The following is a 27,688-nucleotide window of genomic DNA, read 5'->3' as shown; positions in this document are numbered from 1 at the left end:
AATACATTTAACACTGTAGCTACTCATTTAAAAGCCTGCTTTTTTATTTTTTATTTTTTTTTGAGACAGAGTTTTGCTCTTTCACCCAGGCTGGAGTGCAATGGTGTGATCTTGGCTCACTGCAACCTCCGCCTCCCAAGTTCAAGTGATTCTCCTGCCTCAGCCTCCCAAGTAGCTGGGATTACAGGCACGTGCCACCATGCCCGACTAATTTTTTTATTTTTAATAGAGACAAGGTTTCATCATGTTGGTCAGGCTGGTCGAGAACTCCTGACCTCAGGTGATCTGCCCACCTTGGCCTCCCAAAATGCTGGGATTACAGGCGTAAGCCACCGCCCCCGGCCAAAGCCTGCTTATTATTTAAAGGTTTGTTTGTACTTTTCTTCTAGCTGTCTTCTGATTTCAACCACTATGGTTACCCTAGACCCTTTGTAGCAAGACCTTTTGATGAAGACTAGCTGACTACAGAGACTCTTAATGTCGGGGAAAGAGAGAGGATTTAATGACTATCAAAGAAAATATTCGAAAGGCCAGAAGCCTGCAATTGCTGCTCCTATGCAGGTTTTTGAGACAAGGTATCCCTCTGTTGTCCAGACTGGAATGCAGTGGCATGATCATGGCTCACTAGTCTCAAACTCCTAGGTTCAAGCTATCCTCCCACCTCAGTCTCCTAAGTAGCTGGGACCACAGGCACATGCCAGCATGCCTGGCTGGTTTTTTAATTTTTTGTAGAGATGGAATCTCCCTATGTTGCTCAGAGTGGTCTCGAACTCCAGGCCTCAAGTGATCCTCCTGCCTCAGCCTCCCAAAGTGCTTGGATTACAGGTATGAGCCACCATGCCCGGCCCACACGGAGTTTTAATTCAGGTCCCTGAGAGCTATTTTGATGTTGTGTTGGGATCACATGGTTATTTATGAAAGAAGTAACAGTTAATGATGAGAATTGTAGCACACCAGTCTCCTATGCCACTTGTTCAAGAAACCCAATTCACTAAGAAAATATGGGCTGCTCCAATCATTTTGGTTTGAATTTGCTCTACAGAGACAACACTTACAACCCCTTACCACCTCATTCACTGAAGCTAAGAAGGAAAACATTAAGAGGGAAAGAGTAATTCCACAAGAAAGGAAAACACTGAAAAAGAAAACCAACCAGCCTCAAAGTTTTTTCGTAGTGACAACATTCATGCATGATATGTATAATCAAATAAAACACATCACTTGGGGTTTTTTCCCCTCCAAAAGCTCATACAACCAGTACACACATGTATACATTAAACAAGATATGAACATCTAAACTGATCAGAAAAACTAAGTCACCCCGGAAGTAAACTTCAGCGAGAGAAAAGTGCATGACACATTCCCTACATGAAGTTATGCATATACATGTCTCATAGACAAGCCTGCACTGAAACAGAAACCCCAGCACTCATACTGTCCCCCAAAGTACAAACGTTTTATTCTCCCCTTTCTCAGGTAGAAACTAAATATTTCAAGAAGTAAAATGCCTTTTTAGCCAACAGAGTAAATCAAATACAATATGGGATGAGGTCTGCCAATACTCAACACCACAAAGGAGGCTTCTTCTCTAGATGGCAGTAAACAGCACAGAGTAAGCTATTTTGAAAATACAGGGAGGTAAAGTGAAGCACATTTGCTACTACAAATGGAGGGATCCTAGAAGGCTTCTTCCAAAGAAGCTAATAACTCTGGTGAATTATCACTTCCTGAAGAGAAGTGTGAAGCAGACAGCGTTGGTCTCTACTCTTGAGGGTCCACAACAGACGTGGCAGCAGGAAGGACAGGCTGTTCCTGTCACCAGCCTGGTCCTAAGCTTTGTTACTTAACAAAAGTGAACGAGACAACCCTGTCTTCATAGACGTTTCTTAAGAAAACCTCACTGGCTGGGAGTCGTGCAAGTTGACAAACTTACCTGGTAATCGCTTGCAAGCCTGGAGAGCTACATGCCCTGGCAAATCCAATCTGCACTTTTTCCAATGAAACGTGGTGGCTGCCGGGCCGCTCATCACCTACATCTGCTTAGATGATAAGGAAAAAGATGTGGAGGAAGTGGACAACAAAAGCAGCCTTCGAACTGCACACTGGGATGTCCTGTGTTTTTTTTTTGGGTTTTTTTTTTTTTTTTTTTTTTTGGTGGCTTTTATTTTTCCCATGAGAGGATCTGACTAAACCTAACCCCACCTCCTCTAAACACCAGAGAGGAAGTTACACTTTGTAGTCAGTGAAAACTCCTTAGGTAGGTTTTTTGTTTTTTTAATAGTCACAACTAAGGGCCTCTATTCATGTTCCTATGACAGAGATTATAACTTTGCTTCCTGTTTTGACAGTGTCAGCTGGGAAGGGGCACTCCACCCACCTCCCTACCCACTGTGTAGATAAATAAAGATGTTAGAAGGCGTTTGCCCTGGGTATACAACTGGCCTTAGGAGTTTCGTTACATATTAACCATACTTCAAAGAATAAATTGGACTTATTATTTCACTGTAGTAGTTATACATACCTTGGGGAAGTAAAACTGAAAAGGATTTCTTCTTCATCCCTTAGGATTTGCTGTTATGGAAAAAATAAACTTAACCACATGCAGCTATAAGATAAGAGGCCACCATTTAGACTAATTTTTCCAGCCTATTCTCTTTTGTGGTCACCTTGCTCTCTTTATTATCATTATTTTTTTTTTCCACTCTTGTCACCCAGGCTGGAGTGCAATGGTGTGATCTCAGCTCACTGCAACCTCCGCCTCCTGGGTTCAAGTGATTCTTGTGCCTCAGCCTCCCAAGTAGCTGGGATTACAGGCGCTCATTACCACGCCTGACTAGTGTGTCTGTGTGTGTGTGTGTGTGTGTGTGTGTGTGTGTGTTTAGTAGAGATGGGGTTTCACCATGTTGGTCAGGCTGGTCTCGAACTCCTGCTGTTACTTCTGCATATGTCCACCACATACATGTAAAAAGCAAGGAAAATCATTATGCATATGATCACATCTACTTTCTAGTCCTTCTCTCATTCTTTTTCTTGCTTGTTGTGAAATAGAAATCTTCTACTTACTAGCAAAGACTTCTCATAGACTATGTATCTTTGTCAGGATACACACAGGTTTGAATTCAAAGGCATCTCTCATCCTGCTACTGTACTGTGATACAGAAAAGAGAAACTGACAGTACTTCCCCTACTCTCCTCCCTCCTCATCTCTGCATTTTCCTTAGACTAGTAGCTGTACGACTCTGGCAAAATACTCTCTCTCTCTAAGCCTCAGTCTCCAAATCTGTAAAATGGATGGGCTGACTTCACCTGTCTTCTAGGACTGTCACAGGGAGGGAGACCAGAAAAAGCATAGTGATACAGATGATGTCTCATAGTCAATACCCATTAATCTTTTTTTGCATCAAACTTTATTGATATATAATTCATATATTATACAATTAGCTCATTTACACTGTATAATTTAATGATTTTTAGTATTGTCAAAGAATTCTACAACCATCACCACAATCGATCCCCATCCCTTAGCCCAAGGCAACCACTAAAATCTACTTCCAGTCTCTATAGAGTTACCTATTCTGTACATTTCATATAAAAGAAATCATACAGTATATGGTTTTTTGTGACTAGCTTATTTCACTTAGCATAATGTTTTTGAAGTCCATGCATGTTGTATTACGTATGGATATTTCATTTATTTTTAAAATATTCCATTGTATCGATAGACCATATTTTATTATGTATTTATCAGTTCATGAACATTTGGGTTGTTTTTATCTTTTAGCTAATATCAATAATTCTGCTATGAGCATTTGTGTACAACTTTTTGATGTGGGCATACATTTTCATGTCTCTTGGGTGTGGGGTATGGTGCGTGTGTGTGTGTGTGTGTGTGTGTGTGTGTGTATATATCCAGAAGCAGAATTGCTGAGTCATATGGCAACCCTATGCTTAACCTTTGGAAGAACTGCCAGACAGCTTTCCAAAGCTGCATCCTTTTACATTCCCACTAGCAGTGTATGTGGATACCCATTTCTCCACATCCTCACCAATATTTGTTATTATTTATCTTCTTTATTATTGCCATCCTGCTGGGTATGAAGTGACATTTCACTGTGGTTTGATTTGCATTTCCTTAATGGCTATCGAAACCCGTCTTTTATCCATAGCCCAAAAATGTCATTTCTAGAATCAGGACTAAATATTCAAAATACAGAACAGCCAGTGAGGCGTGGGCACCACCTAGTCAGAACGGATACTGGCTACAATGCTGAAGTGAGGTCCTGAAGGTATCCATCTTTAACAGTGGCTATTTTCCAATAGGAATCAAAGACTTTCAACATTGTTCCTGGTACAGCTGTATGGGTTCATACCAGCTAAATATTGCTGGCCTTCGTATTTCTATCTATAGTAAGAGGCTGTGAAAGAACTTGGCCCTGCTTCCTCTCCCAAAGGGTTCTTCTGAAAACTGGTAAGGAAATGAAATTCTAAATGTAAATATGACATTTCAATCTTTACAAATCAGTTCTTTCCACCTGTCTTTATATGTCTTCCTCTGAAATAGAAACAAGCACAATAAAAGCAGACTTTTTCAGTAAATAGTCATAACTGTTTATAGGAAGAATTGTTAGACCAGATGTGATTTAAGATTAAGGATCTCAAATTTTGAAGGTAGCCAAGGAAGACAAGTCAAAATCTAGACACTAGCAACAATTTCTCCTTCCCTCCCAAACGTGCAGTACTGGGAGAATAGTAATTATTCAAACAAATCAACATCAAAGAGAAGATCTTTTTTTTTTCAGACCTTACTGTGTTTGAGCAAATTCATGTACAATGATGTTAATTACCTTTTTCCTAAAACATTCTATTCTAGGATTTATTTTTTGATCCCCCCAAAACTAAACAGAACAAAAACTATACAAAGTACAACAAAGAAAATATCAGAAGGCTATTAACTTTAAAAAATAAAAACTTTTTTCCTTATTTTTTGATATAAGGCCTCGGGCCTTGCAACATGTATTAATAAAATGACTCATCCATCTTCTAAAAAATTTCCCATGTCCCAAGGCTATACTCTGTAATCCATTGTTTTATTTATTTCTTGCCATGGAGCTGACTATGAAATTGACCATTGAACTTTCATATGTCAAATAGAACTTTCCATAGTGGGAAACTTCTAAAACATTCATATTAAGCTAAGTGGAAATATCATGATAGCTCAGGAGCAAACAAGGTCTGTAACAGCCAATATAACTTCCAAACTAGATTCTATGTAGGAAAAGCAAACCATTGAACACACACAAGTGCAAAGGCTTCATTGGAGTTTCTGTAAATACTTGATGGTGAGGAAAATCAGAAGCTAAAATCAGTTTATCTGAAGATTCTTCTAAAAAGATCAATAGGGGGGCACTTTTGAAAACTATTGTGCAATGTCAGGACCCACTCTATTCACAGATCCATTCTTCTGCTAGATTACACGGTCGCCTCATTTTCTAGTTCTTGTGAAATCAGTAGACCATTTATGTTGCAAGTATCTGTCTAGGGTATGCACTTTCTTATTCAATCTGGTGTTGACAGCAGTAATCAAATTTTGTTCATACCACTAGCTCTATTATAGCTCAATAGCAACTGGCTGCCAGCCTAGGTCTACTCTCATCAAAAAGGAAAGAAAGAATTGGAGTGGAGAGAGAATTACAGAACAAATTAGCTGAAACTACAGGAGGTAGTGTCGAAGTGAGAGAGGGAAGCAAAGGAATTCAGAAACTAATCCTCTCTCCACGGAGGAAATATACACCCAGCAGCATCAGCACCACAAAACCCAGGCAAGGTGACCTTGGCCATGAAAGGTACACATCTTCTTCATTCTTCCCTGTTATCTGTAAACCCTCTTGGCTTTGAACATCATATTATAACTGTCAGTCCTAACTAATACACCTATTCCTCGCCCTGCAGAGCTACAAACAAGAACTAGAGCCAAACCACACCCTCCAACACCAGGGAGACTAAATGCAAGGGACAAGTTATGGTACTTCCCATGAGCTCTCCATTTTATAACTCTTCTTTTTTTTCTCTTGAGACGCAGTCACAGTCTTGTTATGTCGCCCAGGCTGGAGTGCAGTGGTGCGATCTCGGCTCACTGCAACCTCCGCCTCCCGGGTTCCAGCAATTCACCTGCCACAGCCTCCCGAGTAGCTGGGATTATGGGCAGGCGCCACCATGCCTGGCTAATTTTTATATTTCTAATAGAGACGGCTTTCCCCATGTTGGTCAGGCTGGTCTCAAACTCCTGACCTCAAGCAATCTGCCCACCTTGGCCTCCCAAAGTGCTGGGATTACAGGCATGAGCCACCACGCCCGGCCTAGAACTCTTCTTTATACAATTACGCTAGAGTCAAGCATTTTTCTCAGGTCAGAATATAAAAAGATAATCTTACGATAGAAACCAGGTCAGCTTTTTTAAAAAGAAAAAATTGGGAGGGGGTGAAGGCCTGACTGAAATTTTACTCGATTTGCACTTCTAGACTTTGAATTCTCCTAGAAAACTAGACTTCTGCTCATAGATACTCTCTACTTAAAAGCATCATGAATGATACCATTCCCTGATATGACAAACATCTCTTTTTCTCATTTTTCAAAGTTTTATCTTGAAATAATTTTAGACTTATAAAAGAAGTGGTTAAAAAAAAAAAAAGAAAAGAGTACACAGAGTTCTCATGTTCCCTTCATCCAACTTCCTCAAATATTACCATCTTACATAATCAGAGTACAATGATGAAAACCAGAGAATTCACATGGATGCAAAACTATGAACTAATCTATAGGTCTTTTTCAAATTTCTGCAATTGCCCCCTTTTTCTGGTCTACAATTCAGTCCAAGATCACATACAAGCAACACTTCAAAAATTCAAGATGCATCCTTTTTCAATAAATCATGCCTATCTAATGAATATTTCTGACCCCTCCTAAAGTTCTACTTCCCTTCAATGTTAATGAGACAGTGTCATCATTAACTTTTGAGTCTTCCCAAAAATGTTCTTTTCTTCCATAGATCTTGCCTCCATTTCTTACCAGTCAGTTTCATCAACCTTATCCTGTAAACACATGTCAAAGAGTTTCACAACCTCTTTTCCAAAACCCTAGGGCCAGAGGTGCTGCTGAACCAGAACTCTTCCCATTTGCGAAAAGTTATATAGCACAAGTCATATATTACAGTGAAAACAAAAAACAGCAAGATCCAGGGCAACTTGCCTTAATCAAACACATTAATAGCCCTGCAGCAAATACATATGTTTATGAAGGATGCCTGACATACATAAGGACTTTAAAAGAGTTCCAGCTGTTCAAGTCAGGCTTCAACACCAAATGAGTTCAGGTCAAACTCAAGTTTTCTTGCCTAATGAACTGCAAATAAAACACCTTCTGGTTTTCAGAGGTCTTCTTCAATAGTGTAGCTAAAGATGAAGGATGATGAATTTGTACCTACGAAATCCACAGTTTCATCCGTCTCCCGCCCACCCTCACCACATCTTCTACCTGGTCTCCTGGCAGAGCCACCTGCAATGTTCCCTGGGCCTCTAGGGGCTCTTCCCTCTGAATCACTCTCCCACAGAGCCCAGAGTGATCTTTCTACTAACCTGCACCTGCCCAGCTTCAAAATCCTTAAAGGTTTCCCATGTGAGGATGGAGTCTCGTCTGCTTCACGCAGTTCACACAGCTCCCTACGATCAGAACTAAGACCCATGACTATACTGATCAACTACATGGCACCCAAGAAGAATGCAAAAATGAAAAAGGCATCAACTGTCCTCAACAGTCTCACAATCTAATTAACTCCCCTTAATATCTTCATCAGAGTAATATTGTTTAGAATACAACTTATCCAATAATCAAAGAGCATGTCGGGTTTTTTTTTAACCCATTTGTGTCCAGCTAGGAAATTCTACCTCAGTTCTTGATCACAGTAATGATTATAAACAAAACTCTTCATGTTGACATTAAAAGAATTTTCACATGATTTTAAAAGCACATGTCTAAAAATATTCATTATGCTACTGTTGGTATGGTTCAAAAAACTATAAAAAGCAAAAGCCAATAAAAATTGTTTTAAAAACAAGCAAACCCAAAAAAGTAATGTCAAGGATGGTATTTAAAGGGCTGAGTGATTTCTCATGAGACTGTTTTTCCAAAGCATGAAGATATAAATAAAATCTGAAATCATGCCTTTGTTTCCACATGAGTATACTAATGGAATTGAATGACATTAAAATCAACAAAATTAAGTCAGAGAGAGTTAAATCTAAGCCGCCATCATCAAAGAGCTTAGAAAATATTCCAGGCTGGGCGCAATGGCTCATGCCTATAATCCCAGCACTTTAGGAAGCTGAGGCGGGTGGATCACCTGAGGTCAGGAGTTCGAGACCAGCCTGGCCAACATGGTAAGACTCCATCTCTACTAAAACTACAAAAATTAGCCAGGCATGGTGGCATGTGCCTGTAATCCCAGCTATTCGGGAGGGTGAGGCACGGGAATCACTTGAACCAGGGAGGCAGAGGTTGCAGTGGGCCGAGATCGCACCACTGCACTCTAGCCTGGGAGACAGAGCAAGATTCCATCTCAAAATAATAATAATAATAACAATAAAGTATTCCAAACCACACAGAGCCAGACCTCAGACACAGATCTTAAATAGCATGCCAATAAAAGCGGGGAAATCATATTTAAGTATTGGTTTCATTTTCTAATGTGGAAACAGACAAAGACACCTACTTGGAACGATGAATTAAAAAGAAAACTCCTAGAAGTTGTATTTCAGGATTAAATTATAACCTTTCTCAAGAAAGCTGCATGCAAGTAGTGAGATTAAAAGGGAGACAATAATCGCACCAAAGCCCTTAATGAGGAGGTAAAGAGAGGTAGTAACAGGGGCACACAGCTTCTCCCTCCACCAGGAGATAGAAGGAGTGTGCTAAGAGGGGAGAATTCAGGGTTTCCTCCCAGGGTGGCCCTCCTCTCACGTGTGTGTGTGTGTGTCTGTGTGTGTGTGTGTCTCTGTGTGTGCCTGTGTGTGTCTGTGTGTGTGTTGTGTGTGGCAGGGTTTCTCACTGGCAGTGTTGCTTCTAAACAGAAGTGGCAGCCGTCTGGAACCCAGTGGGTGAGGCCTCCAGTGGCTGACAGCGATCTGCAGGAGAAGAGAAAAACACTACGTGGAAGCCAAGTGATGCCACCACTTGGTAGAAACAGGGTCCAATCTGCCAGGGCCACAGGCGCAACCCTACATGACTGGCTGCTTAAAGCAGTCATCCCTGGGATGACCCTTCCAGCTTAGAACTTCTCACTCTAGTGGCAGGAAGGAAGGCCAAGAGTTCCTCAGGGAGGCAAGAATTGTCATTTAAGGCAACAGTGAACGAAATTGATAAAACAACCCAAATACTTCAAGAAGAAAGGAATTTTAAAATATTACTTTAAAAAAAAAGAAAGAGGGAGTAATTTTTCTGGACTGTCTCCATAATCTGTTTTTATAAATCAGGTGGCAACCTGCTGGGTTGTGGAACAAAGGTCAGTAAGTGAGTTTTCTCGAAGCACACTTGCTGTCATAGTAAGGAAAATTTTTCTAGTTTCTGGTGAGCTCTAGAACTTTCAAGCTTCATGGGAAGGTGTGAAGAAGAGACACCTAGAAATTATTCTTTGGTGTTGGCAGGAAAAAAAATGTGACCAAGTGTCCTACAGGGCCACCAGCCTATGAACCCCAATGTGGTCTTCATAGTATTTTGTTTCTTGGTCACCTACAGTCACAATCTCTACCTCAGAAAACTTGTGCCACTGCCTGTCTTCCGGATGGCTCTCCACAGGCAAGTGTGCTGACGTCCCCAAGCCCTGAAGGTTGTTTACTGTCATTCAGCTTGCCCATGGCGATGTCGGAGTCTGGATTGAAGTTCCCACCATATCAGGATCACCCTCCATGAGGCAACACTTTCCCTGCCTACAACCTGTCTTCCACTGGCCACCATCTGCCGCAGCCCAGCAGACACACCTGTATGCATCTCAGCCCTGATCACAGCATCTGTGTGCTTCCTCTTGCAAATGCCCACATGCAAATCTGAGGATGTTGGCCACTCAGAAGATGTGGGTATTAACATATGTGAGTCATCTGTAGATCCTGCCGCAGCTGGTACCACACAAAGATAGTCCTGTCTAACTATGGGCACACCCACCCACTCTCATGTGTCCTATCTCTACTTGGGAATGAGACATAATCATCTACTTGTGACAACTTAAAGCCAAGAGTGAGGAGACAATGAAGAATCTAGGTGTTCATTAGACAGAACTGATGCTGAGGAACTGACCAGAGGTATTTCAAATCAGCTCCAGGGTTTCCAAGATGATATAAAGACAGTTCCAGGATGATATTCAGAGGTGGTCAGGTGAGAACTAGAGAATTCAAGTCACAATTATCACTTGAGAGTTTATTTATGAGCCACGAGATTCAGCAGTGGGTTCACAGCACCAGAGTTCCTGGAAAGAGCATTTGAGAGAGCCAGGCAGCTGATAGGTTTAAGCAGCACCTACTCTGTTCCATGCAGTATAGCAGTGAAAGAGCCGGTTCCCAGGCCAGGCAAGGCAAGTGCTATAGATGGAGAGTTGAGGCACCTGCCATATCATTGCCTCAGGAATCGGGTCCAACTATGGAGGCAGGCCACAGCATGCCAAAAGGGGGAAAGCAGAAGGCAGAGGCTGAGGAAACAGGTGGGAGTGAGCGCTGCAGAAGCAAGACAGGCACAAACAACCTATTATTAAAATGCTCTACAGAGTTGCAAAGGAGCAGGTGGCAGATGGGAGGAGGGAACTCAGAAACAATGTCAGAAGGTACAAAGGAGAAAGGGTGATCCAGAAATAAGACAAGAACAAAGCTGGGATCTCTTATTCCAGGACAGTGGTGAACAAGCCATTCCTGAGCTTGCAAGTCAGGACCACTTATGTGCCATTTCACATTAAACTTCACTTTCCATGAAATTTTTCTCTGCCAGAGAATGTCCAGTAGTAAATCTATCTATAAAAGTATAAATAAATTAAACATGGCAAAGTTGGTTTTAAATCAGGAATGTTAGGCTACCGTAACCTTCTGGAGGTTGTCAGTGAACTATAGTACTAAAACTACGGATGTTCCTACTTGATCATCAGGATATAATTTGGTCTGTATTCACTTTTAGAGATCTCTGAACTTCAAAGTTCGTTCAATTTATTTTCACTGATGCCTTCAAAATTCTTAAAAGTTAAGTTGTGTCAATATTTCAACTCTCACTTGAAAAATGAGGTTACTGAGGTTTCAGGACACAAAGTAAAACACCAAATTCATGCTGTGAGTGGATTTAACCTCAGGGCCAGGTCCCAGCTATTGAGCCATTCCTTCAGCCATAGCATGCATCTTACAAAGCAGCTCCCTGGCTTTCGAGAGCATTGCCTGAACCAACATGAAGCCTAGAGATGTCAAAGTTATGTTTATGAAAGTAAATGATACTATGCAATACCTCCTGTCTTCCTCAGTCATAGCCAAACAGCAGATGAAGCCAAGAGGAAATACATGTTCCTCAACAGCAGTAAGGTTCCAGGTATCAGGTGGCGGCAGCAGCTGCTGAAAGCCTGTTCCACTTCACCCCTCCCCCAGAACCCCAAACTCGGGCACAAACCCACGCCTCAAACTCTTGAGGCTGCCCGGATTATGAGTCTTTCGGCGACAGATGACAGAGTGACGCAACACTACCACTCCCGGGGGCGCTAAAATCATAGCCTTGACAGAACAGGAAGGTGGTTACTCTTCACAGAAGCTTCTAATCTGCTGCCCCCACCCCGCCTCACCACCCCCACCCCCCCACACACACACCGGAAAGAGGGAGGAGGAAAAGGAAATGAAAGCAAGTGATTCTAGGGTCTGGATTTCATATGCAAGAATAGCCAGCAACAGGTGCAGCATTCCGGTGAAATTAAGACACTCAAAGCACCATTTGCCTCCACAGCATAAAGGGCCCAGGCACAGAAACCCAACATTAGGCAATGATGTCAGAAGTGCAAATCATCATCATTCTCTAGCCAGCAGCAATTTTGTAGGGAAAAAAATAAAAGGGCATTTGTCTGTTGATACATAATTTCTTTTAATTTAGGAGTCTTAAAATAGTTTGAAAATAATCTTAGCATCGATCATCAATATACTTTTTTTAATACCTAGTGACTATCACAGTGCCTAGCACATAGTAGGTGGGTGGATAAATATTTACTGAACGAATGAATAAAATGAGAGGTAACCAAAAAATTTTCTTCACAAATAAAGATAACCAAAATCTACATGAGTATATTCAGTGTATCTTTTTCCCCATTTCTCCAAGAAGAGAACAAAAGATTGGAATCAGTAGCCAAGGACACTGGCTTCATCATGTTGCTGATGAACACATCAGAAGGTGCAAACCGTCCACCCCTGGCTGAAACTGAGAAGCCCGATCTGCCACCCCTTGGGTGATCTATGCAGGAAGTTCTCATCTGCAGAGGATCCAATGGGAAAAACAATCACAATCATTTAAGCAATCTACCTTTAGATTTTCCTTTCTTTCAATGTGCCATTTCACATAACATTTTTTTACCTGCTATTATAAGAGAATTTACAAGATAAGTGTTGTTGTATAATCTTCTTCAACATGATAGAAATCATCAACTCATAATATGTTATGGAAAATGTCTTATGCTGTGTATGACATGCTATATGAAAAATCTGAATGTGGATAAGACGGCATAGAAATGAAGCCATTTTATGGGCTCTAAAAACTGACAGAATCAGTAGAGAACAAAGAGCAATAAAAATGAGCCCATCAATGGGAGAAGGTCTGTTACGGGAATACTGTATTGAATTAAAAGGTTAATATCAGGCTGAGCTCAGTGGCTCATACCTGTAATGCCAGTACTTTGGGAGGCCGAGGTGGGTGCATCACCTGAGGTCAGGAGTTCGAGACGGACCTGGCCAACATGACAAAACCCCATCTCTACTAAAAATACAAATACCAAGATTAGCCACGTGTGGTGGCGGGAGCCTGTAATCCCAGCTACTTGGGAGACTAAGGCAGGAGAATCGCCAGAACCCGGGAAGTGGAGGTTGCAGTGAGCCAAGATCGCACCACTGCACTCCAGCCTGAGTGACAGAATGAGACTCCATCTCAAATAAATAAATAAATAAATAAAAGGTTAATATCAGCTTGAGAACGTTACTGATTACATAAGTTGAAAGGTTTCAGTAAGTTAAAAATAATGATATTAATTGGAAGAATAAAGTGTTCAAAGCACAGATAAGAGTAAATCACCAAAATTATCAGGAAGTTTTAGAGAACTGAGAATACACATAAAAAATAGTCTCATAAATAACTTTACAACATTACTATTAAAAACGGTTTGACTTAATGATACTCTTTGTTCAATTTTTTTAATCTATGAATTTTTCTTGTGTTTGTAACAAGTATTCTGAGTAGGAGTTCTCTCTTCCCTATATATTCAATTTAAAGAGTCCTTAGATTTTTTTAAAGTTAACTTCCAAAGATCCAAAATACTCCCACTTTGTTTTACTTTGAGGTAATACCCAAAGGTCTTGACTACGGTTCTTAATGGAGATCCTAAGTGGCTAGTTAAGAATCACCTCAAATTTCAAAGAATAAACAGGAATAGCAAGTCTATTACAAATGCTTTTGTTCTTTTAAGTGACTCCGCCTTTTCATTCACTCATTCATTCATTCATTCACAAGGATCTATCATCCCTACAGAACAGGCACTGTACAAGGCACTATGGACATAATCGTGAACAAGACAACCTCAGTCCCTGCCCACAGGGAGGGCACAGTCTTAGGGACCTATCAACACTAAAGTAAACAAACAAGTGAACAAAAGCAATGAGCAATGGTGACAAGTGTGGATGGTGGGGACAATAGCACAAAATCTACTTCAGGTGGGTGTCAGGACAGGCTTCTCTGAGCAGGTGCAATTTCATCCAATGCCCAATCCCAGAAGGAGGAGAAGGAGATAGCCAAGAGCTGGGGGCCGGTATTCCAGATGGAGGTAAGACCCTGTAAACAGAGGTTATTCCCAGAGCTGAAAGCTGACCAGTGTGGCTGGATGGGGCAATGATGGACAGTGACAAGGAGGTGCATTATACATTTGAAAATGGCATCTCACCATATGATTCACTGAGCATTTGCCTTTCCAAACACTTTCTCCTCAGCCTGGAATTCCTCCCTTCCACATTCCTCTCTGCCACCTTGCAAGTCACTTCTCTGGGAAACATTCCTTGACACTCTGAGGCAGAGCAAAACTCCCGGAGTTTATCCTTCCTAACCTGTGGTCCCACAGCACATAGTATGTATCATGAGCACACGTCTTACCACGCTGCTGAATCGCTGTGTTTGAAAGCCTGCAAGCAGAGATCTTGCTTGTCTGCCTCCCAGCAGCCTATCACATAACTTGGCACCAGCAGAGAGAAATAAATGACAGTGAACGAACCAAGAGATAAATGGACAAATTAAATGGATGCAGGGGCACTAATTAACTACTCAATTGTTGGAGATTTGGAATAGCGCCAAGGTTACAGCTCCTTAACTCATTTACAGTTTAATTTCTACCCCATATGATTTTCATACAACAGACACTTTTGGGCAAATCTTTTTCCATCACGGAGAAGTGATGGAATAACTTTCACAGTGTATCATTAGACCCTGGACCCAATCCATTCATATTCAACAAACACGCATTAAGTGCCAAGTTCTGTGCTAGGCTCTGAGGCTGACAGTGGTCCTATCCTAGATGATTTACGAGGCTAGTAAGCAGAATAAATCATATTTAGAAAATGTTTTTAATGACTGACCTTGTTAGATTCTTTACATGTAACTATCTTATTTCATAACATTATTAAGAAAAAACGTTTTTTAAAAACTTCCTAGGTCACCCAGAGGCCAAAATAATTTAGAATCTGTTAACTCAGTAATTTTCACACTAATTCTTGGCGGAGAGTCATGCCTCGGCTTCCTTTCAATGAACAGGTGGACAAAATTTAAGTAGCCACATTCTCAATGAGTCTTTACCTGCCTGTGACTGTCTGCCGTCTCTGTTTGTGGATTCAGATCTCACTTCCATTTCTCGTGGGCTCAGCGTGTCCTCCAAATGAAGTTAAGACTCCCAAACCAACAGTGCATGATTTCTGAAGTCACAAAGGGATGTGTACCCCTCGGCTGGAGAATGTGCTTTGATGGAGTCAAATTGAAAAACAGGGCCAAACAGTATGGGAACCGTGGATAGATGAGTTCCTCCCCAACTGCCCGGACCAGAATGGTCACATTCCTGCCTCTGTGAATAGCCCAATCCTCGTCTGCTCTGTCTGAGCCTCTGCCAGGTGTGGAGCCTGTCGCCTTAAAATCTGAAGACGTGTGACAACACTTATCTGCCTAGGAACAGCAAGGTATGCATTTCTACAAACACCACTGTTGAAACTGCTCGGTATACAGAGAAACCAAGCACTTCCTCTCTTCTCAGGTTTTCCTTAGATTCAAGCCAAATAGAAATCTGAGTGAGGAAAATTGTTAAGGAATTTAGCATTTAGAAAAATTTCTTTTTATGTTTCTAACTCTTGCAAGAGAGCTTGTTCTCATCAATTTTATAACCTATTTTTCAACCTACATACTCCAAACTAATTCCTAATGCTTTTTAGGGATCCATCCATTAATGCACTAAATAATACATGCCCTCAAACTAAGAGGTAAACCATGCCCCTTCAATCAGGATAAGAAATACTACTGAGTGAAATGCAGACTGCATCTTTCTGCCAATTTTAATCCACAGCCCTCTGCTCACTTCACTCCCAATCACTGGCCTCAATCAGGCTTTCTGTGGGCCAAGTTCTGCCAGCTTAGAGCCTGCACACAGCTCTGCCTTCAGCCAGTGCCCTCCACCACCTTGAACTATGGACTTGAATAGCTTCCTCAAGAAGGCCTTCCCTGACCACTCAAACTATCATTCATTCCAGGTCCCTATGAAGTCCCCGAGTGATTTGCCATGACAGCACTGCAGAATGTCTACCCTCTAAGCAGTTAAACAACTATTTGTATGCTCTGCAATTGGATGTCTGGTCCTCGTACTAGTCTACACACTCAAGAGGCCAGATGCCATCATAGAGCTCATCAGTTTTGTCAACTACACCCAGGGCAGTGCCTGGCATATGGGGCATTCACCCAAGACTACTTTCCATTTAAAATTGTTGTCTCTTTTGAAACACTCTGTGGCACACTGCTGCCACTGCTGAGGTTTAAGGAAACAAATATTCATTTTAAGCCATCATCGTTATCAGGGGTTATTACCAGGCAGGGGGTCCATGAACTTGGACAGGAAAAGCAATTACATCTTTTCACTGACCTCTAACAGAAATTTGCATTTCCTTCCATTGTGATGGCAGATCACAAAACACATTATTAGTGGTAGCTTTGACTGTGTCACCAGCAAAAATCATAACCATTTTCACATCACCTTACAACTCTAGCAGGTATCTTGAAAATACCATTTGGCTTGTTGTTATTTCAGAAGAGTACAGAGGTTAGAGATGCTAGAAGTTCTTACTGAACACACTAATGAAACAGCAAATACTACTCTCTCACAGACTTTTTCAGTATTTTGGTAACTGTATGCATGAATGCCATGTACTCTATTTTATGCATTTAAAAATATTTGTCAGGCTGGGTGCGGTGCCTTACATCTGTAATCCCAGCACTTTGGGAGGCCGAGGCAGGCGGATCACAAGGTCAAGAGATCAAGACCATCCTGGCCAACATGGTGAAATCCCGTCTCTACTAAAAATACAAAAATTAGCTGGGCATGGTGGCATGCGCCTGTAGTCCCAGCTACTTGGGAGTCTGGGGCAGGAGAATTGCTTGAACCCGGGAGGCAGAAGTTGCAGTGAGCTGAGATCGCGCCCCTACACTCCAGCCTGGGTGACAGAGTGAGACTCCATCTCAAAAAAAAAAAAAAAAAAGGCCAGGTGCGGTGGCTCACGCCTGTAATCCTAGCACTTTTGGAGGCCGAGGCAGGGAGATTACCTGAGGTCATGACTTCAAGACCAGGCTGGCCAACATGGTGTAACTCCGTCTCTACTAAAAATACAAAAAATTAGCTGGGTACAGTGGCTCACACCTGTAATCCCAGCTACTCAGGAGACTGAGGCAGGAAAATTGCTTGAACCTGGGAGGCAGAGGTTGCAGAGAGCCAAGATCGCACCACTGCACTCCAGGCTGGGCAACACAGCGAGACTTTGTCTCAAAAAAAAATTTGTCTGGCTTCACTGAACTGCCGAAGGAGTCTATGGGGGCAATGAAGGGGGGATGAAGATAAAGAATAAAAACCCTGATCTATTAACAGATCACTATCACAAGATATAAACATCTGATGCACCAAGAAACAATTATATTTTGTTCTGAATGAATGTATTTTTACTCATTGTAAAAGGAAATAATATTTCCTTAAAAAGTCAGTGCAAAATAAACAAAATTAATAAATTAAGATACTATTTTTAAAACAAATAAAGATATTTATTTCCTTGGTTTTAATACAAAACAACTCTAAAAGAAGAAATTCCCAAGAGACATTAACAAGTTTAAGAGTTACTTAACAGTTCAACTATTAGACACCCGTGACACTCCTAAGAATATTCTTGATTTGAAGAAACTTCTGGTAACACCTGGAAGCTTAAAGTCATTTTCCTTTGTTTCATCACCTCTCTAAAAAGTTATTGTTCCTTTGTTAAGATGCTAGATAAGCCCAGTTCTAACCAACCCTTTGAATTACTCATGTCTGGGTACTCCCATGTGTATGCACTACGCATATCTTAATAAACACGTTTGTTTTTCTTTTGTTTAAAAAAAAAAAAAGGAAAGAAACTTCTCCCCCTTTTTTCTAGAAAGACTCATCCTTGAACCATTAAGGCCCTGGGCTTGCAAAGGGAGGATAGCAGACAGGTGGGGTTGCGATAGTAGACAGGTGGGATTGAGGAATGTATTACACTCTGATTTCCCTCACAGTGTTGTCCTAGTTCTAGCCTCGCAGTTGGAAATTCAGCCCCATCTAACTTCCATTGTTTTTTGTTTTGTTTTGTTTTGTTTTGTTTTGTTTTGTTTTGTGTTTTGAGACAGAGTTTCGCCCTTGTTGCCCAGGCTGGAGTGCAATGGTGTGATCTCGGCTCACTGCAACCTCCGCCTCCCGGGTTCAAGTGATTCTCCTGCCTCAGCCTCCTGAGTTGCTAGGATTACAGGTACCCGCCACCATGCCCAACTAATTTTTGTTATTTTTAGTAGAGACCGGGTTTTGCCATGTTGGCCAGGCTGGTCTCGAACTCCTGACCTCAGGAGATCCACCCACTCGGCCTCCCAAAGTGCTGGGATTACAGGCGTGAGCCACCACGAGCAGCCCGGCCCCCTTACTTCTGTAACAACTCTGTGAATATATGCACATAACCACCCGAAAGAGTTATAATTAACACCTTACTATGAACTGCTTTAATCAGCCAACCATTAAAATCCAGGGAAAAAAGAGCTTTGATGAGACGGGAAAGGCCGAGCCTGGAGGGAGTTAGGCCAGTGGGCAACACCCAGGGGCTGCCTCAGCAGAAAACAGGCTCAGAGAAGACACCAAAACCAAGCTCTGCAGAACCTCGAGAGCAGCCAGCAGGCCCTGGTTGCGTTATATGGGCTTCTCTGGAAAAACAAATACCACAGCATTTCTTTTACGCAAATTAGGACAGGTTCTGACCAGTTCAGTTCAGCAGCTCCAGTTACATTCAGGAGCTTTCTCACTCTCTCCCGCCAAAAGGAAAATGCGTAACAGGAAAAGAAATGATCCTGGCACCCCTCCTCCTTCTCCTCCTCCCATTTCCCCTCTCCTTCACCCACTCCCTGTTTTCTGTCTCTAAAACTTAGACTCCAAGCCCAAGGTCGGCCTCATCTGTCTGCTTTCATCCACAGGCGTCACATCTCTTACAGAATATTCACAAAACCCCCTCGACTTCACACAGCAAACAGAAGCCTAAAATCCCTCCCGAAACATCCCTTCTCAGGCACAAATCCACCAGACGAGCATCAACAATGGCATGAGATTTGAAGGAAAGTCAGAACTGTCCTTCAGGTCCAGGTGGCCTAGAGAAGCAGAAAGAATGCCAAGTTCGGACCCCTAGTCATCTCATAGGAACAGTTGCATCTTGAGAAAATCATTTTCTCCCTCCTTGAGTGGGATTCCTCAGGGATAGGGGAAAATAACTGGACTGGTTGGCCCCTTAAAGCATCTTCCAGATCTAAGATTCTGTGAGGGTCTGTGTTACCACAGAGCTATCCATGGTTGCAAGTGATGGAGAAGAGCAGAAGGAAGCCACTTACTATTAAATGTGGTGTATCAGTCAGAAAATGTTGGAAAGAGACCATTTCAGCTTGAAAGTCAGCTCGCTCCTAGTACTCATTCAGGATTCCAAGTTTCTTGCATTTGTAATTCATTACTAGTGAGCTAAATATACCACAAGTGTAAAATGTCTCACAGAAAACACTGCCATCATCACCAGCAATAAGGAAAATACGTGGCCGTCACATCAGAGGAGAAACTTGCCTCAAAATAATTTGGATATTTACAGCCACACACACAATGTGATGATTTAGATGATTTGTAAAGCCATGAAGCTTCTCAGGCCTGGCAGAAAGTATAAAAAATATTAGGATCACCGTGCCTAACAACAGCAAGAATTTGGTGCTGAGAAAAGAGGGCTACCAAAAAAAAAAAAAAAAAAAAAACTAAAGAACCATGTTATTCACAGAGCTTTACGAAATTGCCAAAAAAAAAGTACAGCATTTTCTGTACTATCAATAAAATTTTTTAATAAAATGATCTCTACAGTCAATCTCATTATATATTTCTCAATTTTTATCCAAGTAATAAATACACTTAAGTTTGTTTTCAATAAAATAAGATGATAACACAATGCAGTAGGCTTAGGCGTCCCCTTTCCTCTGTTATCTGTTTCTTCTGACAATAGATTATGCATTTCTAAATACTATGCTTATAAAGCTCCTTCCTGATTGCAAGTCAGACATTATTTATAAGACTTTTTTTACTTACCACTTTTATATCCACTCTTCCAATCTCTACTTGAGATCTTGTTTCTGATATCACACTTTTAATTTCCAAGATCTCTTTCTAATTCTGTGATTTTTTTTTAATCACATTCTGTTCTTGTTTCAAAGACACAATTATTTTCCTACTTCTCTGCAGATACACGCCACATTCCTGTTTCCCCTAAGTGGCTCCTTCCTTTTGTTTGTGTTAATGTAGGCTCTATCGGTGGAGGCTTTCAAACATCTGCTGACTCCTAGGAGCCTTTACCATTTCAAAATGAGGCTCAACAATGCATAGGCTTGGGTGTCATCTACCAACTGGCAGGCTCAAAGTAAGGTAATCAATTTACATGCTGTAACTATACGGCACTCCCAGTAAAAGCACTCTTTAATTGGGGGCTGATCGGCGATGGGAGGCTGTCTTAGTCCATTCTATGCTACTGCAACAGAATGCCACAGACTGGGTAATTTATAATGAACAGAAATTCATTTGGCTCAAGGATCTGGAGGATGGGAAGTCCAAAAGCATGGCACCGGCATCTACTGAGGGCTTTCTTGCTACATCATCCCATGGAGAAAGATGAAACAGCAGGATACACTGACAGCGAGTAAGCAAGAGAGAGTCAAACTCACTTTTATAACAAGGCCATTCTCAAGATAACTAACCCACTCCTGCAATAATGACATTAATCCATTCAAGAGAGAGAGCAGAGTTCTCATGACCTAATCACCTCTTTTTAGGCCCCACCTCCAAACACTGTTGCACTGGGGATTAACTTTCCAACACATGAACTTTGGGGGACACTTCAAGCCATGGCAGACAGGTATAGCTTCAGGAACTGGGGGACCTCCTGGTGTCAGTTAATCTTCCTGATGTCTATTCAGAGCCTTGCCATGCTCTCTGGGCTAAAGATCCCAAGTCGGAGTTCAGTTTTTCCAGAAAAAATATATAAATCTCTGTTCTCCTGTGCAGGTGAGGAAGAAGGGGAAAGCTCTGAGAGTCAAAGTGCGCTGTTTAAAGATTCTCAACCAAACTCTCAGTTTTCAGCTTCAAACTTCTCCCACTTTCCCCTGACCCAACCTCAAACAGTACTGGCAACTTTCAATCAGAGGGTTTGCAAAATCTGTGAGATGCATGAGAAAGCCACTCCACCATCATCTTTCTTCCCCATCAATGGTTATTTCATTTCCACTTCCCTTTGACCACAGGAGTTTATTCCTTTTTGTTCTCTTATTGTAATTATAGTAGCAACATGACAGCAAGCAATGATAAACACAAATTGCTCTATCACTTTTAACTGTAAGTTCTGCTCTCTTTAATTTATACATAGGAAGATTCCTAAAATGGTCCCACTTCCATGAGCCTGGCACTGAGTTTCACATGGAGCAGTGTGCAAGCAAGACATGGTTCTCATAGTCTTGAATTCCAAAAGATAGTCTTGCTAAATATTTTATGGTCAAACCCAGAATTTGGACAGTAATATTAATAACATCAGCTGTAACTGTCAGTTAATTATTCTCTTTATGATTAAGTCCAATTTGAAATATGCAATGATTTCCTATAGAGAGAAATTTTATAGTCATAGCATAAAATTACATTTCCTTTCCTTTATTTTCAAATGTGAAATTTTACTTTAGACTTGGTAAATCAATACAGCCAAATTACAGTTGCTATTTGGGGACCTCGATGCAGACTTACTTTTACTTTATGTACTAAAAATCCTAAATTGCATTAATGTTTTATTAAAAATTTAAATAAATTTTATCTCTAAAAATGTGTGCCAAAATAAATACAGAAACTCAAAGTTCACCTATATGTATTAAAGCAAATCTATATCGAGATATTAACAATGAAATAAAAATACACCCAATGTAAAGGTTTCTAGAACCCAAATGCTCAGCTTTCTCTCACCCATAAAGGTCTGCCTCTAAGTTCCGAAAACAGATAGCAATTCTCATCCTGGCTGAAAGGAAAACAAATGTCGTTGATAGTAATATGGTGAAATGCAGAAATAATTTTAAGACCACCTTGTAGATCAGAAAGAACTTCACATCTGATACCAATGTTCCCCACAAAACCGAGTAAAATTGTCTTTGGCTACCTAAGGATGGGGAAAACTTCTCAAGCTAATAAAGGTAAGATTTTCCAGCATATTCATAAAATTGCAAGCTTTCGCTCAAATTACTTGGTTTAAAAGGACACATACAGCCAGTTTGATTAATCCCCTGGCAGTCAAGAAGCTTGTAAAAAATATTTTGCCCACATCGTGATATATGTTTAATATACGACCAAAAAAACAAGCAAGAGAAAGAGAGAACAAGCAAGAGAAAGAAATTTTAATAAAGTGTTCTTTCTTTTATTTTCTTTAAACCTTAATATTTCTGAGAAAGCTTAAGAAAAAGATAAAAGTAATTGCTACTAAATGACTGCAAACTTTTAGGCAAAATAAATATTAATGTTGTGCTTCATAGATTCTGATGCAAGAATATTTAAAATCCCCTAACATTTAAAACAGATTATCACAAAAAGTGATCTCCTTGCTCTTTTCCAGCCCATCATTAACTGGAGGGAGGGAGGGCTCTTCTGGCTCTCATTCAAATGATAATCATTTGTCTATTAGTCTTGATAAGGGGATGGAGATGAATGATGTTGGAAAACTCATAAATAATCTTTATAGTAGTTAATCCACCATTTACCTAGTGGTCATGATGATTTAATAGCTTACTGAAGGATGTATAGTCAATCCAATCCCCAAATTTAAGAATTGCCAAGGTTATGCTTCATCAATGCAAACATCTTTGTTACTTAAATGTAAGCATTAGAACTTGAATTGCTAGGAAGCCAAAATAGTGCCACTCTCCACATTTAAACTGGATTTGCCTCTAAAAAGATCAGAATCACACACTCCCTACATATTTCCCTATGTGTATACTGCTCACTAATCCTTTATACATGGATGGAGTCCCCATGTACAAAGCACTGCTCAAGACAGTGACTTACAATGGCCCATGAAATCCACTTTTTTTTTTTTTTCCTGAGACCATGTACAAAGCACTGCTCAAGACAGTGACTCACAATGGCCCATGAAATCCACTTTTTTTTTTTTTTTTTTTTTTTGAGACTGAGTCTCGTTCTGTCACCCAGGCTGGAGTGCAGTGGCACAATCTCGGCTCACTGCAAGCTCCGCCTCCCGGGTTCATGCCATTCTCCTGCCTCAGCCTCCTGAGCAGCTGGGACTACAGGCACCCGCCACCACGCCCGGCTAATTTTTTATATTTTTAGTAGAGACGGGGTTTCACCATGTTAACCAGGATGGTCTCGATCTCCTGACCTCATGATCCGCCCGCCTCAGCCTCCCAAAGTGCTGGGATTACAGGCGTGAGCCACCGTGACCGGCCGAAATCCACTTTTACTTTTTCTCCTACACTTTGCCCACCAGGATGTTAGTTTCATTTAATGAGTCCCTGTGTGGAAGGTATTTCTGAGTCAAAGTGTCTTCAATTTCCAAATCCTACTAGAGAACGAGAGAAGCTCTTGGTGATGATTCACAAGGGTAGTTTGGTGGTCAAAATAAATTCTTGCTCCACAAAGTCCCCTGCAGGGCAGCTGAAAGGAGCCACTCACAGGTTTAGGGGGATTAGCTGAGCTACAGGTTCACAGATGAGTGTGGTAAATCCATCAGATACATTCAGTGAATGCTCACTAGGTGCTCACCAGTGCAGGACACACTGCAGGGAGCCACCAAGATCACTTGCTATACAAACACCCAACTAAAATATTTCTTTAACAAATGAAAACAGCCAACTCCCAAACAAACATCCATCCAAGGTAAACAAAAGAAACCAGTTTCCATGTGAAAAAAACTGCATCATTTCATAAATTTGCTTGTAATAAAATAACTTTGGGCATATTGTGGTAATTATTTAATTATCATTTGCTTGGAGTTAGAGGCTCAGCACTGAGAAGTACTCCAGGGTAGTGATTAAGAGTATGGGCAGCCGGGTGCTCACGCCTGTAATCCCAGGACTGTGGGAGGCCGAGGCGGGTGGATCACTTGAAGTCAGAAATTCGAGACCAGCCTGGCCAACATGATGAAACCCCATCTCTACTAAAAATGCAAAAATTAGCCAGGCGTGAATGTAGGCACCTGTAATCCCAGCTACTTGGGAGGCCGAGGCAGGAGAATCGCTTGAACCCCAGGCAGAGGTTGCAGTGAGCGGAGATCACGCCACTACACTTCAGCCTGAGCAATAGAGCAAAAGAGCAAAACTCCATCTCAAAAAAAAAAAAAAAAGGCCAGGCACAGTGGCTCAGGCCTGTAATCCCAGCACTTTGGGAGGCCAAGGTGGGCAGATCACGAGGTCAGGAGTTCGAAACCAGCCTGACCAACATGGTGAAACCCCCGTCTCTACTAAAAATACAAAAATTAGCCGGGCACGGTGGTACACGCCTGTAATCCCAACTACTCAGGAGGCTGAGGCAGAAGAATCGCTTGAACCTGGGAGGGGGAGACTGCAGTGAGCTGAGATCATGTCACTGCACTCCAGCCTGGGTGACAGAGCGAGACTCTGTCTCAAAAAACAAACAAAAAAAAAGGTATGGCACAGCCACTTGGGTTTAAATTCCAGCTCTGTCCCTCATTACCTGTGTTGGGCAAGCTACTTAACCACTCTCTGCTTTGGCTTCCTGACTGTAAAAAGGCGATAATAGAAGTGCCTCTTTTATAGGGTTATTGTGAGGATCAAAAGAATTTATATATGTGTGTACATGCACATATATGTATGTATATAGACAAACACATATACCCAGATATGGGTGTATATGGATATGTGTGTGTGTGTGTGTGTGTAAATAGTAAAATGGTTAAATAGTGGCTGGCATAGAAAACATGAAAAACCATTAAGCTACTCTTCTTATTACAATACTTCTTATACATCAAATTATTTCATACAGTGTTTCAGGTTAAAATTAAGCAACCACTAAACGTGCGCAACTGTGTTTAATATAATGAGATAGAGATGCTTGAAAATTATCAGCTGATTCCAAACAGCTGTGCCCTTAGAACCACTGCTGCACAGTGAGCTCGTCTGAGTGCCTGCCACGAGCACCTCCCCCCACTCCATCCCCATTAGCAGGGAAAGACAATAAGTGAATCTGGTGAATAAGGTGCAGATAGAATCTCAACACTTAACAGATTTCAAAAAGCAGACTCAGGTAAATAAAAGTTCCCAGTATTAAATGAGGCACATGCTAGTTCATCATCAACCTGAATGCGAAAGCTCAGACCACGACTGAAAAGAAGGGGTGGAAAAATCGAGTGAGTGGTGCACTATTTTTTTTTTGATTAATGGTTTTATCTCTGTAATTCTACCTATGGAAACTGTCTTTTGCCCCAGAATACCCTTCTCTCCTTTGATTTCTCACTGCTCTGTTGTTCCCTTGCTTCCTGCACAGAGAAATCTAACCAGAATGTCAAATTGTGTGTGTATGTCTGAGCATCAGACACATTCCAATCAATTTATAATTGATTATTTCATAATCATTCTTTGTATACGTATTACTATTTATAATATTCACAAAGGCAAAATTCCAGTGGCCAGAAACATGGGTCAGAGTCCATTCATCCAGACCTGGTAACCTGGATTGGGAGACGTCCCCTCTCACTATCAGCAGCCTGGAGATAGTCAGAGGCAATGATGCAAAGAGGGAAAGAGAGGGCGGGAATGAAGCCAGGACATAATAGTAATAGTAATAATAATAACAAAAGCAACAGCCTCTAACAATATTAGCCAAATACTTTGAACTCATTTAATCTTCACAATTCTAACGATCTGTTAAAACATAATAGAATAATTATTTTTATCCGAGTCCGCAGAATTTACACCTTTAAAAATTTACTTAAAGACCAGGCACGGTGGCTCACGCCTGTAATCCCAGCACTTTGGGAGGCGGAGGCGGACAGATCACGAGGTCAGGAGTTCGAGGCCAGCCTGGCCAACATGGTGAAAGCTCATGTCTACCAAAAATACAAAAATTAGCCGGGCGTGGTGGCACGTGCCTGTAATCCCAACTACTCAGGAGACTGAGGCAGGAGAATTGCTTGAACCTGGGAGGCAGAGGTTGCGGTGAGCCAAGATCACGCCATTACATTCCAGCTTGGGTGACAGAACAAGACTCCGTCTCAAAAAAAAAAAAAAAATGTACTTAAGTCGGGGCACGGTGACCCATGCCTATAATCCCAGCACTTTGGGAGGGTGAGGCAGGCGGATCACTGGAGCTCAGGAGTTTGAGACCAGCCTGTATCTGCAAAAAGTACAAAAATTAGCCGGGCATGGTGGCATGTGCCTGTGGTCTCAGCTACTCTGAAGGCTGAGATGGGAGGATCATTTGAGCCCAGGAGATCAAGGTTGCAGTGAGCCGAAATGGCGCCAGTGCACTCCAGCCTGGGCAACAGAAAAAAAAAAATTACTTAAAATAACTTGGGACCAAAAACTGAAGATAGAAACATACAATGTTTCGACTAAATCTTATGGTATATAAAATTCTACCAGAAAATGTACTAGGCTTCGTCCTTTGCAGAAGTGATCATGACGACAGGAAGCAGAAAGATGTTAGTCAACCAAGTTATTCTGAGAAACAATCATCTAAATGTCTAGTACCAAGTAAATGCCTCATGAAACAATTTGTCATTTTATCAAGAAATCCTTAAGTGTCGAGGTCTCTGCCAAAAGGCAACACACAAGTACAGAAAGTCTAACATGCCCAAAAACAGCACTTCCAAGGAAAATGTCAGACCCACAACTTAACAGCCTGATTGGCAGACAGACTACCCTGGGCCACAACATTAAAAGAGTAAAATTCATGTACCTTAACTTGGAAAAATGTGAAAGAATAATGAGGAAAAAAAAAACCTAAATATTATAAAAATTAACTTTAACTCAAAAAAATTTTAAGCAAATTTATTTTTGTTTGTTTTATTTTGAGACAGGGTCTCACTCTGTCAACCAGGCTGGAGTGCAGTGGCACCACCATAGTTCACTGCAGCCTCGACCTCCAAGGCTCAAGTGATCCCTCCACCTCAGCTTCCCAAGTAGCTGGCACCACAGGTGCGGGTATCACACCCAGCTAATTTTTGTATTTTTTGTAGAGAGGAGTTTCACCATGTTGCTAAGGCTGGTCTTGAACTCCTGAGCTCAAACAATCTGCCTGCCTACACCTGCCAAAGTGCTGGGATTACAGGTATGAGCCACCATGCCCAGCTAGATTTATTTTCAATAGACATTACAGGCCAGGCGCAGTGGCTCACACCTGTAATCCCAGCATTTTGGGAGCCCAAGGCAGGCAGATCACTTGAGGTCGGAAGTTCAAGACCAGCCTGGCCAACATGATGAAACCCCATCACTACTAAAAATACAAAAATTAGCCAGGCGTGCTGGCAGGTGCCTATAATCCCAGCTACTCAGGAGGCTGAGGCATGAGGATCACCTGAACCCGGGAGGCAGAGGTTCCAGTAAGCCGAGATCACGCCACTGC

At 41.5% G+C, this 27,688-nt stretch overlaps 1 protein-coding gene across 8 annotated transcripts in view; it reads right to left on the bottom strand.

Moving 5' to 3' along the window:
* Positions 1-27,688, bottom strand: part of UTRN (utrophin) — a 573,989-nt gene that overhangs the window by 512,053 nt on the left and 34,248 nt on the right. For 4 of the 8 annotated variants that reach the window (XM_024247832.3, XM_054556773.2, XM_024247838.3 and 1 more), the window contains exon 1: positions 1,934-2,074. In XM_024247832.3, coding sequence (XP_024103600.3) covers positions 1,934-2,027 — 94 coding nt within the window. In that variant the 5' untranslated portion in view covers positions 2,028-2,074. 8 annotated transcript variants of the gene reach the window in all.

The sequence above is a fragment of the Pongo abelii genome, chromosome 5 (genome assembly GCF_028885655.2).
Source record: "Pongo abelii isolate AG06213 chromosome 5, NHGRI_mPonAbe1-v2.0_pri, whole genome shotgun sequence".
NCBI classification, from domain to species: Eukaryota; Metazoa; Chordata; class Mammalia; order Primates; family Hominidae; genus Pongo; species Pongo abelii.
Note: the sequence above shows the minus strand (reverse complement) of the source record. Positions and strands in the feature narration are given on the sequence as shown.